Source organism: Rousettus aegyptiacus, unplaced genomic scaffold, assembly GCF_014176215.1.
Source record: "Rousettus aegyptiacus isolate mRouAeg1 unplaced genomic scaffold, mRouAeg1.p scaffold_m13_p_1, whole genome shotgun sequence".
Taxonomy (NCBI): Eukaryota; Metazoa; Chordata; class Mammalia; order Chiroptera; family Pteropodidae; genus Rousettus; species Rousettus aegyptiacus.
In genome coordinates this window covers 146,076,831-146,093,027 of record NW_023416284.1, presented here as the reverse complement: position 1 = coordinate 146,093,027, position 16,197 = coordinate 146,076,831, and the positions used below count along the sequence as shown (strand labels likewise).

Sequence of the window (16,197 nt, the reverse complement as noted above, 5' to 3'; positions counted from 1 at the left end):
TTTTTAGAGAAAGCTCTTTTCCCTCTTTTAATCCCCCCTCCCCCAATCAAACACACATTTCCAGCCCTGACTTACAGATGTTACCGTTTTCTTTTTTAAGAACTGAATCTCTTAAGGCAGGATGTCCGCTCCTACATGCGCTCGCAGGGTGCACCTGGGGCCTGGCATCCCCCCACCCACGCCGCCCCCCTGCATCCCCTGCCGCCCCCCTGCCGGGGCTTGGTGCACTGGGGTATGTTCTGTGGCTCCACCTGGGGCATGAACCCAGGACTTTCTGCTTGTAAAGCAAGCGTACTAACTACTACACTATGGAGCCACCCACCAATTGAGGATGATAGAGAATCCTGATCACTAGTATAAGAGATGTAAAGCACTGCTCATATCAAGGCATAGAAGACTCTCATTGCCAGGTCCTCATCTCCTGGCTTCTATGAGAAATATGTAATGAAATGACGGTAATAAAGTATTTAAAAAATAATAAATGATTTTATGTTTTAGAGCAGTTTTAGATTTATAGAAAAATTGAGTGGAAAGTACATTGAATTCCCACATACCTTTTTACCGCCTTCCCCCTCTACTCCCACCATCTCCCTAGGAATAACATCTTGCCTTAGTGTTGTACATTTGCAGCAGTTGATGAGCTAATATTGTTACTTTATCATTATCTTAGATAAATAGTTTACTTTAAGGTTCACTCTTTGTGTTGTATATTCTGTGAGTTTGACAAAATACACAATCCATTATTACAATATCATACAGAATAATTTTATTGCCCTAAACATAACCTGTGCTCAGTGCATTCATCCCTGGCTCCCCTTCTTCTGAGCCTCTTGCAACCACTGATCTTTTTCTATCTCAATAGTTTTACCTTTTCCAGAATGTTATACTTGTACTTATAGAGTATGTAGTCTTTCCAGGTTAGCTTCTTTCACTTAGCAATAAGAATTTAAGGTTCCTCCATGCCTTTTCAAGGCTTGATAGCAGTATTTATTCTTTCTTTCTTTCTTTCTTTCTTTCTTTCTTTCTTTCTTTCTTTCTTTCTTTCTTTCTTTCTTTCTTTATTAGCACTAAATAACATTCCATTGTTTGGATGTACCACAATTTATTCATTTACCTTCTAAAGTATATTTTGGTTGCTTTTAAGTTTTGGCAATTATGAATAGAACTGCCCTAAACCTTATTTGTGCATATTTTTGTATGGGCATAAGTTTTCAGTTCATTTGGATAAATATCAAGGAGTGCAATTGCTGAATCAAATGGTAGGAGTATGTCTTACAAAGTCACTGTACCATTTTGCATTCCCACCAGCAATGAATGAGCTTTCCTATTGCTTCACATCCTTGTCAGAAGATGATGTTGTCAGTGTTCTGGATTTTAGCTGTTTAGTAGGAATGTAGTGGTATCTTGTTTAATTTGCAGTCCTCTAATTACATATGACCTGAGTATCTTTCATATGCTTATTTGTCATCTCCTTATCTTCTTTGGTGAGATGTTTGTGTAGTCTTTTGCTCATTTTTAAATTGGGTCATTTGTTCTCTTATTGTTGAGTTTTAACAATCTTAAATTGTGTAATTTGGATTCCAGTCCTTTAACAGATATATGTTTTGAAAATATTTTCTCCCAATTTGTGGCTTGTCTTTTAGTCTCTTAAAAGTATCTTGCAGGACAGAAATTTTTAATTTTAGTCAAATCCAACTTAATAATTTTTTTAATGATTGTGTTTTAGTATGGTATCTAAAACTCATTTCTAAACCTAAGGTCATCTTGAATTATTTCCTATGTTATCTTCTACAATTTTTATAGTTTTACATTTTGCATTTAGATCTGTGTTCCATTTTCAGTTAATTTTGGTGAAGAGTGTCAGGTCTATGTCTAGATTACTTTTTCTTTTTGCATGTGGCTATCCATTTGTTTCAGAACCATTTGTTGAAAGACTGTTCTTCATTGCTGTTCTTGGATTCTTTGTCAAAGAGCAGTTGACTATATTTATGTGGGTCTATTTCTGGGTTCTCTGTTCTGTTCCACTAATCTATTTGCTTATTATTTCACCAATACTACCCTGTCTTGATAACTGTAGCTTCTTATTAAGTTTAGAAATATGGTAATAACAGTCTTCTGTGTTTTTCTTCTCTTTCAATATTGTTTTGGCTGTTCTGGGTCTTTTGCTTTTCCATATGAACGTGAGATTCACCTTGTCAGTGACCACAAAATAACTGGCTGGGGTTTCGATTGCTATTGTGTTGAATCTGTAGATCAAATTGGAAAGAACTGACATCTTGACAACATTGGCTCTTCTTAGCCAAGTACATGGAATATCTCTTCCTTTATTTAGATCTTTTTTTAAATTTTTTCCCTCAGTTTTATAGTTTTCCTAGTGTAGATTTTGTACATGCTTTGTTAGATTTGTACCTAAGAATTTTATTTTTTGGTAATAATGTAACCATTACTGTATATTACATTTCCAATTTCAACTTTTCATTGCTGGCATGTAAGAAAGCAGTTGACTTTTGTATAATTAACCTTGTATCCTGCAACCTTGCTATAATTGTTTTTTTGTTCCAGGAGTTTTTTGTTGATTATTTGGGATTTTCTCCAAAGACAACCATATCATCTGTGAACAAACACAATTTTATATCTTCCTTTTAATTTCCTTTTCTTATTTTATTGTATTAGCTAGGATTTCCAGTATGATGTTGAAGATGAATGGCGACAGCAGACGTCTTGGTGGGGAAGCCCGTCTATTTTCTCTTCAATAAGTATAATAATCTCAATAGATTACCCTAATCAGTAGTATAAAAGATGTAAAGTACTTCTCATATCAGGTTAGAGGAGGACTCCTCTCTCCCTCCAGTCCCTTCTCCTCACTTAAACTGTGAGAAAGATAGGGTTAAATTGATGGTTATAAAAACGTTTTAAATGATGGGATTGGGCAGTGTTTCATATCCTTATAGTTAGTAATTGTATACATGATTTAGTTCCTCTACCCTCTTGCAAATTTCTGTACGGCAAAGACTATATCTCAGTATATTATTGCAACCCTCCTAGGGTCCAGTAGGCACTACAATAGGATAACTATTTGTTGAATGAAAAACTTAATTCTAGTAGACTCTTAACTCTCAACCTCTATCTTATCAGAAAAGGCAGATAACCAATAATATCAGTCCTTTAATCAATTAATTCACCAAATATCTGATTGTTAGTTGCAAGTTATTGTGATGGCTAAAAAGAAAAGCATAATAATAATATCTCCTCAGGAAACTTATCCAATAGGAAATGTTAATTTCCAATCTTATGTTCCATTTTTGCTAATATATATTTGCCAAAAACATATTCCTTTGTCCCTTTCTAAGTGTTCTAGTTGAAATGCCTATTCACAGACTTCTGTTATATTCTCTTAAAAATAATTTACAATTTTGATATAGGAACTGACATTTATTGAGCCTAAAATGGGGGTGCAGGTCACTGCTTGGTACTTTACATATATGATCTCATTTATCATAAAAATTATGTTGCTGTGTTAAGTGTTACCAATTTACAGATGCAAAACCTGGTAATATGAGGATATAAGGAACTTATTAGTATAGTACTGTACCATAGGTGAATGATCCCATACCCCAAGCTCCTTAAATTACATACTATGGCAAAGTCACCATAGAAAGTAGTATATGATGAATGTCATGTGTATAGTACAGAAATATTGTTGGTGAGTACAGAGAAGAGAGCATTGGCCTCAGACTAGTGTTCACAAAGTTTCTGGAAAGCTTGACCTTGTCTGATGGATAGGAAGGAAGGAGGGGAAAGAAGGATAGGAATAAGGGGAAAGAGAGATCAGGGAGATCAGTCAGTGACTGAGGGCCAAAAACAGCAACTATTTTGTGATTTGACAATATAATATAAAACTATAATAAAAATTTCCACTGTAATAGTAAAATGCAATAGAACAAATTTTGTCTTCTGAAACTCCTCCATTTTTGTCTTAAAATAATTTCGACTAGACTTGCTTATTAGGTGTTGAGTATGAGAGTAGGTCATAGAACAGTTTTATAACTCACATATCATCAATTGCTGAAGCTCAATTTTACCAGCTGGGTTAGAGCAATCAGTGCAGCAAGTGCAGAAGGAGTGAAAGCCCAGGGAAAATTGAAGATCAAAGAATCCTATAGAAAAGGTTTTCTTAAAATCAAATATATTTTATTTACCCTTTCTTCATATCTCAGTTGGTTGAGTTCCCCACAAACAGTCATTCTAAAAGCTGTGGAATTGCAAAGGCCTTGTCGCAAAGGAGGCTTCATTGCTTTCAGTCAGCTTAGTGTTTAGATGGGAAGACCGAAGTAATTAGAAAGCACTTGGCAGTGTTAAATACCAAATACTATAGTATACACTAATACTGCGGGATCCTTGTTCTTAAATGATGTTCTTCATTGTGCTGTCTTCTCTGCTTTTATGATTTCAATTTCTAAATACTTTCACATCTCTATCTCTAGCCCACATCTTCCTTCTAAGCTGTAGGTTCATTAGAATGCCTTATGGACATCTCCATTTAGACAACACAACAGGACTCTCAACTTCAACTTTTCTAAAACTTTTTCAGTCTGTTTTTAAACTCAGTGAATGGCGCCACCATCATCCAGTTATCCAAGCCAGAAACAGAATCATTCTTGCTTCTTTCTTGTTTCTTAATCACATGATTTGTTGTTATCATTTCCTAGTTACCTTTGAGATTCATCTACTTTTTCCCCCCTTTCCTACCATCCTAACTTAGACTTTAGTCATCTTTTAAATTACTGCAAAGCCCTCTTAACTAGTCTCCCTAGACCCTCTTTGCCTTAGAACTATTCACAAGAGCTTAAAATCCTCTTTTTTTTCCTTCATGTAAAGTCAAGTTTCCTTAACATGACTTACCTGTTCTGCTTTATCTGGCCCTTGCTTTCCCTTATTCTAAACCAGCCTTACTGAACTTCAAATGCATAGTGCTCTTTTGCCTCTGAGACTTGACACATGCTGTTCCCTTTTCCTAGAAGGGGAATATGAAGAAATGAATTCGTGGTAATTAAAAGAATCTGGAGCCAGACTTCCTAGATCCAGGTTAATCCTTAACTAGCTGTGTGATCTTGAATTATTTAACCTCTCTGCTTTCAGTGGACTCATCTGTACAAAGAAGATGGTAAAAGTACCTTGGGGTTGGGAGTGGTGGAGGGTGGGGCTGAAAGTCTTAATCACCTGGTTTGTTCCCCTTGCAAACAGCCCCTTCCCAGTGGTTATCTAGGGACTTTCTAGAACTCAGGTGTATTTGAAAGGGCCTTTTTATGAGTCAAAGAGCTTTGTTGTTCACTTTTATCCTTATAGAGCTATTTCAGGAACAAAAGCCAAATTAATAAAAGGTGCTCTAATCACTTAGGAAATTACAGGGGTTTTAGGAGCTGTGAGCCAGGAACCCTGGAGGAAGACCAAAATCTATATTTCTTATAAAATTACATTATTTCTTATAAAATTACATTCTCTAGTATCACAGTAGTTAAGATCAGCTAGGAAAAAACCATACAAAACCTAAATTTTATCAAAAGATTCCTCAGAGGTCTAGGTTTTCAGAACCTTCAGTAGTATGATGAAAAACTTTTGTATATTTAAATTTTAAGTGTTGATTTTGACATCTTGACTATTAATTTCTGTTTTGAGTACTTTTTTTTTCATTGATACTTTTGATTTGAGATGATTTCATGCACACTGAAATCTGAAAATGTATCTGAAGGAGCAGATTGTTGATCTAGTTCTAGCTGACCTGACAAAATATTTATATTTTTCTCCTTTCCTCTTAAGGAGGAGATAGTTACTATCCGGTGAATTTTTAGATATTAGTTTTCCAATGCTAATGTTAATGTTTGATTATAGCATGGATTTTAATCTTCAGACTTTGTTGATACATTTCTGGTGTCCATAACACCCTGCCCCCTCTTCTTTGCTTGTGAAATCCTACTCATTTCTCAAGGTCCACTTGGATGTTAACCTGATAACACTTTCTGTCTAATCTCTTCACCAGAACCAGGTTTTTCTTTGATTCTTTATCTGATATACTTTGCACATACATTTGTTATAGTGCTTATCAGATCGTGTCCCTTGCTTATGTGTTTCTCTGTGTAAAGATTCACAAGGGAAAAGATGAACTTGTTCTTCCTGCTCTTTCTAGAGCCCAGCACAATACCTGGCAAACAGCACATGCTTAGTAAAATATTTTTGAAACTAGTGACTAGCACTGCATTTTTATATTACTTTTTGTAGCAAGTAAGTCTGACTCGAGATTAATGAATTCTCAAAGGAAGATAATGTTTGATATAAAAATTATACTACACATTTGTTGATTACTTTCTGTGTAATACAGTCCTTATTTATGTTTTATGTTTGTTTATATTAAGATTTCATGCCTGAAATCTTAAAGCATTACTGTACATTAAATTTGTTTTAATTAAAATCACTTCTGAGCAGTAAGAATTTGACATAATAGGAGTTTGTGAAATTTTGTCATTTTAGAACCTTTAAAATAGTAAATTTATCTGACTTGGAATTCTGAATGAAAGAAATAAATAGTATAAAAGGAAGATTGTTTTTAGAGCAAGAGATATATTAATTGATAAATTGGTTTTTAAGAAGACGCTAAAGGCAGTCTTTCTAAAGAATGAAGGGGAAAAGGTAAACTGTTGTCAGATTCCCATGTTGCAAAGGAATCCTGTATTTGAATAAGAGAGACTATTACTGTATTTCGGTGATGAGTAGACAATGAATATATGAAATATTTGATAGATGAATGCATAAGGAAGGTGCTAGTATTATTTGACATTCATTAATAAGAATACAAAATAATAACAGTAACTTGTGTTACAAGATTATTAATGTTTCAGAAATGTTTCAGAGGATTGTTATTTAAACCAAACAATTTCTGATAATTAAAAATGTTGTGGTAACAAACTGTTTTTGAATGAAATGATATAATGTCTGGGTTTTGTTTCAAAATAATTAAGAAAAGGAAGGTGGTGGAAATAAGACTGGCCATGTATTGATAATTGTTAAAGCTGTGTGATAGATGTGTAGAATATCACTGTCATTTTTTTGTTGTTAATTTTTGGAAAATTTCATAATAAAAAAATGAAAGAATATCGTGTTGTTATTAATAAAGGAAAGAGATTCCAAATTAGAAATCATTACCACTAGGCTGTCTGAATATTGAGTTCATGATATTGAATAATTCCAAATGATAACAATGTAAAACTATATGATTTTTTTTGATTTTTAAAATTTTTATTCTGTATATTTTTTATTTTTATGTGTGATGTGGACATCTCTTAATCAGCTGAGTCACGCCATCACCTATTAAAGGAAAGGGCTATAACATTGATTTATGCCAGCATTCTTCTTGAAGAAAAATATTGTTCTCAAGACTCAGGTTTCTTATTGTTTGAAGAAGTCTTATTGGTAACACTTACTTATAAAAACTGTTACTGTTCCATCTTGTATACTAAATTTCTGATGATTTCATTTGAATTTTACTCAGGATTTTGAAAAGAAAACTTGAAGAATGAATTCATAGAATTGTTTGTTTTAAGGGATATGAGAGAGAAGTGCTCAGAAATTGTTCTCTTTCATCTCTTCCTGCCTGTCTCCTTCCCTACTTCCCTTATTGACTCAGGTTTTCTCCTAGGCACTAAAAAAGTCATCCTATCTATGTGCTACTTCCTGCAATCCAATATCATGTGTAGGCTCAAGTCCTTCAAAATGAAACCACTATAGTAGGCCCTTAATAAACACCTTTAGGACATCTTCTTTTCGAACTTACCAGATATTTTCGTTTTTGCTAGAGTTTCTTTCTGTCTAAAATAATCATTTATGAGCTGGAGAACCTTCTAAGACCTGACTCAAGTCTTGTTTGCAGTGATATCCTCCCCATCGACTCAGAACCTCAGACTTACTCTTGCTTCAGCCTTCTTAATCTTCATTATTTATTCATTTGATCTTGCTAATTCCTTCTTTAAAATGACTGTCACAATTGTTCCTTCGTTTTAGTGTTACTACTCTGTTATGGAGAATGTTGAACTTGGAATTAGAAATTCTGTCTTCGCTCTGCTTCTAGATGCTTTAAAATGAGGAGATTGTAACAGGGTTGTCTTAAACCCCTTTGGGAGCTAACGTTCTATTATACTAATCCAGTCTCTCACACTTATAGTAACCTCCTAATTATTTTCACACTTCTAATCTCAGTCCTTCCTAATAAGATTAATCTTCATATGTATCTTTTATTGCCTTTAGAATAAAATCCTGTATCTTCTGGGCTCTCTTTATTCATGTCGCCATTGCTCTGGTGAATGGTCTTGTCATCCACACAATTAGACAAAGTGGAAACTTCATCCATCTTCATCCATCTATCTTTCTTTAACCCACAGAATCAAATTGGTTATGAAATTCTGTCAGTTCTGACCCAGAAATGTCTTTTGCATCCACATTTGTTTTTCGTCTACCACTGTTGTAATCTAGTCCTTCATCTTTGCTTCTCTGGACATGTGACGAAATCTGCAAAGTGTTTGCTTTGCCACCACAGTTACCTCTTTGAGCAAAGATCTGTCAGTGTACCTTCCCTATTCTAAAATTCTTTTGCTCTACACTGTTTACATATGAAGTACAAGCTTCTTTCCAGAGCTCACATGGTTCTTTAACTTTATTTTTTTAACCTCATTTCTTGCCACTCATCATCATACCCCCAGCTTTTCCAGCCATACTGAACACCAGCAGTTTTTTGAATATGTCTCTGTTACTTTTTTCAGGCTGTACTTCTGCCTGGAATTCTCTATCCCCATTATCCCTTCTCTGCCTGGGAAACTCCTCTTAAAGGTATTACTCATGTCGTTACCTGTCTTAAAACTGTGACAAAAATATTAGTCTAATTTGCTCTATGCCTGTTATGCATATCTCTTGGGTACAAAAGGAGTCGTATTAGAGTTGTTTATGTTTCCCACTCACCCAGAATCTCTAGCTGGATTGTGAACTTGGTGATAACTGGGATGGTCAGTTTTTTTTTGTCCTCAGAGTTTGGAGTAGTGTTGGGACATATAATATATATCCAGTAGTTGTTTGTTGGTTGATGTAAAATAAAATAATAAGGTTCTTTTTTCCTTAGAAACAAAAATGTATTTTAACCCTATTAGTTTGAAGACTAAAAATTTCTCCTTATCCTTGCTTGAGCTTAAATTCTCTCATTTTTCTTCTGAAAAGATGCTTCTAAATTTTTGTCTGGTATGGGTCCTTGGAACCAAAAATTGCCCAGAGTTGATCTGGACACGTGATGGTAGTATTGATAGGAGCCAAAAAGCCTTGGGTCTGTTTAGTTATAATTATAAGACATGGGGTTTTGGCTAGACTGCAACTATACTTGTGCATACAGGCTGCTTCACCTTGCTAAAAGTGATTGGAAGCTGGTTACCGAGTTTGGATGTTATTGAAAAGTAGAAGACTCTTTTTCATTAAACCAGTTCCTATTCTTCAAGAAATGTTCCTTCTGACTTGTTCCTTTAGTCTTGAGCAGTTCTTCCTTGAATTATGTTTCATTTCTACCACTGAGTCTGATAAAGCTTTTATTTTAAGGCAAAGATTTCTGTAATTTGCACAGCTATCTGTTGCTTATTTTTTCTAATATCTATAGAATTGCTTGCATCAAGAGTTTTCCAGAACATAGTGTCTCAGATGGAAAGAGTAACAGGATCACAGTCTCTGTCAAATTAGTTTTTCTGTTGTTACATAATGTTCCTGTTAAACAGTTGCTTTCTTTGTGACTGCCGAGGATGAAGCCTGCATAGTTTTGATACACATTACTAACATATAGAGAAATGTCATTAAATTAAAAAAATCTATATTAAATATATCCATGTTTATACTACAAATTTATATATTTTTAATTCTTCTGGATTTATTTAGTAAACTCCTTTGACTATTTTCAGTATGCAGTTGCTCTAACCGTAGTATCTAACATGCACTAAAATTTAGAGAGAAGTTTCCCTGAAGGCTTTGAAATTGCTTTGTCTGTCTTTATTATAGTAAATAATAAACTTTTATTTAGAAATAAAAGTAATTTACAAATAAAATAGTTTTAAGAAAGAACTAAGATGCCTTTACAAGCCAGGCTATCATAGTAGTACAGGACAAGTTTATCTGCTTTTCAGCCCTGTCATGTAAAATAACAAATTATATATCTTTATGATAATTAATGTTATGTGCACATATAAGCTGTGGGGTATGAATTGTCACTACTATGTGTAGAAACTGCTGGAGAGGGGCACTCACATGGGTTGACAGCAATAAAACTTCCCTTCTCCATGTGCTAGTCATTGAAATATTTGTGGGCATTGTGGGAGAGGACGCATCTTTAAGTTTTCATAACTAAGGTATTGGCATCTGACCAAAGATTGGCATTGATATAGTACTGTGGTGAAAATAAGTCCCGTATGCCTGCTGAGATTCTGCCACTTCTTTATATGGCAAACCTTAGAGTTGCCACATCATCACTTACCATCTCATAGTTAATGTACAAGAGAAATGGTAATGGTATATGTACTTTCATTCTCTAAAAGCTGCAAAGACATCTTAAGTTTGCAGATCCTTGAGTATTTTATTAATTTAGCAGATGGAAGTTATATTTAAACTTATTAAGTGATATAATTACTGGATTTGTTTCTAGATCCTATCCATATAATTCTGAGTAAGAAGCCTATGCTTCAGTCTATTCTGCTCAAGCTTTCAAATTCCTTTGACAGCCTGGATGTGAAATTCAAAAGTCATTAATGTGATGTGTTAATTCTGTACTTTTTGACTTACTGCAAATATCTTATAGTTTCCATAGCAACGATAACCTATCCAGATTGTGTAATATTCTTTACAGTATTAAAAATAAAACTATGCAATTACATGAGCTTCTGGAGTAGTTCATTTAGAGGAACTGGGGATTGAAATATTTCTTTTTGAAAAAATTATGATTTTATATGAAAATTTTGTCAGAAAGCTTATATGATACTATTTTTATAACTTATTAAATTTAAATATTCTGTAATAGACACCCAATAGTTAATTTAGTTATTAAATTATGAAATTTACACTGTAAGCACTGTGTTAAGCATCTGAGGCACAAGTGCTCTCACGCATATACCCACACATATATTTAAAATAGTGGGGGATATTTGGCTCTAATTTCATTCAGTCACTTGCTGCTTGTACTTCTCAGTGGCTTCTGGGCAGTCTGAAAAAGTTTAGTTTTGTTTGACGGAAACAGGACAGAAAGAGGAAAAAATGATCACTTAAGCTTTCCCTGTTTTTTGACTTTGCTCTGGAAAACATGCATAAGATACAACTTTGAAAATACTAAAGATGTTTTAGTAGGTGACTTTTCAGAGTGTCAAATTGTTTTTTTTTTCTTTTTTCCTCTAATTCTAATTTAAAAGACAAAATTTTAGCACTAAAACTAGTTAACATAATTTTTTACATCTTAACACAACTCCTTTTTATTTTTTATAATACCTTCAACATATGTCTAGATATGTGTATTTTTATATGGTATAATTTGTATTTTTCATATACTATGGTAGTATATGATAAACATTTTCCGTTTTTCTAATGACTTTCATGATTATCATTTTATTAATTGCATAGCAGTCTAATTACCTTGAATGCCATGTATTGGAAGAAAAATGGATATAATTTTCAAACTGATTGTAGGGAGAAAGTCACCATAACTCAGTTATTTGCCAAAACATAGATGATTGTGAAAATCTTCAAAAGGCACTTAAAGTGATGTTTTAAAATGCATATTATGAATAACCTTAACTGCTCTATCTGCTAGTAAACACAGAATGGGGAAAATGAGGAATAGATAACTGGGACAGACGTGGCACTACTTAGGTTTTATCATTGGACAAAACCATGATGATGTCGTACTGAGGCTCTAATATAATCAAAAGACAAAATTTGGAGGGCGTGGGTTATACTTCTGTTATCAGAACAATCCATGATATGAACCACATTTATATCATTCAGCTGGGGCCTTGGTGTGCTTTTGTCAGCCCTCTGAAGATACCATGTGGCACTAGCCACTCATCTGATACTGTTATTGTTTTTATGGACTATATCACCATTATTCAATTGCCATCTTCCCTTAGTTAAGCACCCTGGTATTTACTGTGGATTCCCAGAATTCGTAATCCTATCTCCATTATTTGGACAATTCACTGTAACTGTTGGGTTATTCTTAGAGTTCTTGAGAATGGGATATTGGTGGCTGGACTTTTGAAGTCTTTCCAAGGCTTTTGGTTGAGGTCTTGGGGCTTTTGAACGTCTGTCCCCTCTTCTAGGTGTGAACTAGGATATACCAGTGGGTCAACATTTCTATAGCTCCTCATTCCTATTAAGTGATTCTTATACTGTGAAATTACTTTAATTGAATATAGGAGTTTACATCTGTCATTTATTTTTGTAGTTAATGTTTATAACAGAATGCTTTCATAGACTCCAAATAATTAAGACAGGAAATTATCTTGCAATATGCTTGAGTTTATATTTATGCTTGTTTACTTTTTGAAACTAGTGCTGTGTTTAGTATCCTGTTCTGTTTCAATTTTGAATTTTGTGTTTTGGCTCTGTCTGGTATTTTCATTGTAACATGGATTTCTTTCAGTATTTCATTTTTTTGTAGTTGAAACATCAAATAATAAGCAATGCATGCATAGTGAGAATGTTTACATATCACTGAGAGACTAGTGTATTTTCGTTGCTTTTGTAGTTATAATTTTGAATCTGCAAATAATGTGTAGAAAAAAATAAAAATTTTTTTTTGTTCATATGCAGAAAAGATGAAAAGGAATATGCATTGAAGCAAATCGAAGGCACAGGAATATCCATGTCGGCTTGTAGAGAGATTGCAGTAAGTGGATATAAATATTTATTTTGTTATTGATATTGGATGGTGATTGATATTAATATAAAATAGTTTCATTAATGTATACAATGCATGGTTATTTCAAAGAATGTTAATTCATGATAGATAAGTTGCATAAATTTGTTAATTACCTGAAAGTCGTCTTTGAACATTCTCTTTATGGTATTTAGGGTTTATAATCTTAGGAATAGTAAACTAAATGATGATTTAATTATGATTAAACATAAATAATATAATTAATATAAATTTTTTCTGTAATTTTAGGAGTAATATAGGTCTTTATAGAGAAAGGGATGATACTATTTGATATTGTGCACATTAAAATTTTTTTCTGAAATACATATTATAGTGTTACATTTATTTACTCGCTAGAAAAATAAGATCATAATAACTTAAAGATAGATAATAATTCCTTGAAGAAAGATCATTCCTTTTATCTTTATGTGACACACATATGTACTTAAGAAATGATTGTCCTTAATAATACCTGATACCTACTGAGTATTTACTAGGGACCAGACTTACTAAGTGCTTTAAGGTATTAATTTCATTTTCACTACCATCATGAAATAAGTAATTTTAATACCCCCATTTTATAGATCAGTAAATAAAGGCAAAACCATAATTATGGCTTAGAAGGCTTACTGTTGTATCACCTTACTTTAGTTCTTTAGCTTATTATTTCTTAAAAAAAAAAAAGTTTTTTGTAGGGGCTCTATCATGATGTCACCTCTAAAAGGGATTTCTGTCTCTAATTTGGTAATTACATACATAGCCCACAGTTCCATGTTTCTGCTTCACATGGAAGCACTCCATTAGCACACATGAGGCAGGAAATCTGTAGATCTGAGTGTCTGCCTTAGTAGCTATTTTTGTTGTTGTTGTTGTTGTTCTAGTTTTCTAATTTGTAAAATAAGGGAACTATAAGGTCTTGTCATAAATTTTTTGATTTCAGAATGGGAGCTTTTCTACACCGTGCACATTTTGAGGAGCAGAGACCTTGTCTTTTATTCGTAGTTCCTAACATAGTGCCTGGCACATATAGCATGTGCCCCATAAATGCTTGTTGAATAGATAAACATAACAAAAAATTCCATGAGCTGAAGTTTGCTTTACAATATAAATATATTGCTTTAAAATTTTCATTTTGGCATTTTTCTATTAATTATAAAGTGTTAGAAACATCCTACCAGAATAAGCATTGGCCAAGTGATTTTTGACTCCCTAAAATTCTTAAACATTATTATCTCAACCAATATGAACATCACCAGTGTGCAATTTTGCTATTTTAGAGTACTACGATTTAGTATCGCATTAATTCATCTTCTGTGAGTTAATTGGATAATTAACTGAAATTTAAGGTACATGATTATTAGGAAATGAAAACCCAATTGTAGATGTTCTTTTTGAAATAAAGACTTCTATGTGCTGGGGAATCCATCCTCCCTAGTATTTGTTATCTCATCTTTTTGATGATAACTATTGTAACAGGTAGGGGGTGATATCTCATTGTGGTTTTGATTAACATTTCCTTGATGATTAGTGATAAACACCTATTCATGTACCTGTTGGCTATTTGTATGTCTTTGGAATATGTCTCTGCAATTCCTCTGCCCAGTTTCTTTTTCTTCTTTGATGTTTATTATGTGCAAGGAACTTTTTTTTTTTTTATGGCGACATTGATTTCTGCCCAGTTTTTAATTGGATTTTTATTTTTTCTGTTGAGTTGTATGAGTTCCTGATACCTTTTGGATATTAACCCCTTATTAGATATATGGCTTGCAAATATTTCCTCTCATTATGTAGGTTGTTGTTTCATTTTGTTGATTATTTATTTTGCTGTGCATAAGCTGGAAAAGCTTAACTCTTAAAGTCATTCACAGTCTCAATATTTTTATTGAGAATTTGCTTAATAGAACTTTAGAAAATATGCAGTGTTTCTAGATTGAATAATATTTTATCACTACCTGAATGACTTAGCCCCAACGTGATAAGGATTTGACACAAGTTTAGCATGGATGTTATAGTGTAGTGGCTAAGTGTGTACATCCTTGCACATTATCAGCCCACTAACATAGTTTTATAATTATTCTTTATGCAGTTGTCTTACTTTTTCTAGGATCTGACATTTTCAGCGATTGAGAATTATTATATTTTATAAATGAAAATACCACGACTAGAATCAGAATGCTGTAAATAGGATGATGTCATTTGTTTCCAAAGACTATAGATATACTAGAGCAATGCAAAAATACAAATAAAAGTGAGATATTTCGTGGCAAACTTTGGGCTAAAGGTAGGATTGTAATCTGCGAGTTATCTCGAGGTAAGCACTGCAGCTACAAGTACCTCCTGTGAGTATTCTTGGGGCAAATGGGAAATGGGTTAAATCATATCAAAGGAAAAGGGTTACAAACAAAAATACATTTATGCTCTCTTTTCTAGTTACCCATGTTGTTTTTGCCTTTACCAGTGCTCTTTAAAAATTTGAGTTACTATTTGTAGTCCTTTCATTTTAACGGAAGGCCCTTTTTTTTTGTAGAGCAGATTGCCTAGTGATGAATTCTCTGTTTTTGTGTTTGAGAATATTTTAATTTCTTTTTCTTTTTCCTTTCTCATCTAGTTCTCCCTTGGTTTTTTCAGGATAGTTTTACTGGATATACAATTCTTGATTGATGGTCTTTTCCCTTCATTATTTTGGCTATTAGTTATCCCACTGCCTTTTGGCCTTCATGATTTCTGATGAGAAGTCAGCTGTTAATCTTATGAGACTGCCTTGTACATGAGGAGTTATTTTTCTTGCTACTTTCAAGATTTTATTTTTGTCTTTGTCTTTTAACAGTTTGACTGATATGCGTAGGCGTGGATTCTGTTCGGAGTTCATTGAGTTTCTTGGATTGTATATTAATGTTTTTCATTAAATTTGGGAAGTTTTTGGCCATCATTTCTTCAGATATCTTTTCTGCCCTTTTCTTTCCTAAGATTTCCATTATATGTATATTTATAAGCTTCATGGTGTTCCACAGGTCTTTGGATTCTGCTCACTTTTCCTAAATTTTTTCTTCTATTTGTTTCTCAGGCAGGATACTTTTATTGCCTATCTTTAAGTTTGCTGATTCTTCTTCCTGCCAGCTCAAGTAGTCTTCCGAGCCCTGTCTAGTGAAATTTTGTTTTATTGTACTTTTTAACTCTAAAATCACTGTACATTTTTAAAATAGACTTTATTTCTGGGGGCT

At 33.4% G+C, this 16,197-nt stretch overlaps 1 protein-coding gene and 1 long non-coding RNA gene across 4 annotated transcripts in view; one reads left to right on the top strand and one right to left on the bottom strand.

Moving 5' to 3' along the window:
• Positions 1–16,197, top strand: part of CDK19 (cyclin dependent kinase 19) — a 115,148-nt gene that overhangs the window by 27,281 nt on the left and 71,670 nt on the right. For 2 of the 3 annotated variants that reach the window (XM_016137004.2, XM_016137005.2), the window contains one exon: positions 12,871–12,946. In XM_016137004.2, the coding sequence (XP_015992490.2) occupies positions 12,871–12,946 (76 nt within the window). Of the gene's footprint in view, positions 1–9,682; positions 9,747–12,870; positions 12,947–16,197 lie in introns of all 3 variants that reach the window. The other variant, XM_016137007.2, reaches the window with a different exon arrangement.
• The window catches only part of LOC107506318, a 67,271-nt gene that overhangs the window by 24,309 nt on the left and 26,765 nt on the right, over positions 1–16,197 (bottom strand). The gene's annotated exons all lie outside the window — the stretch shown is intronic.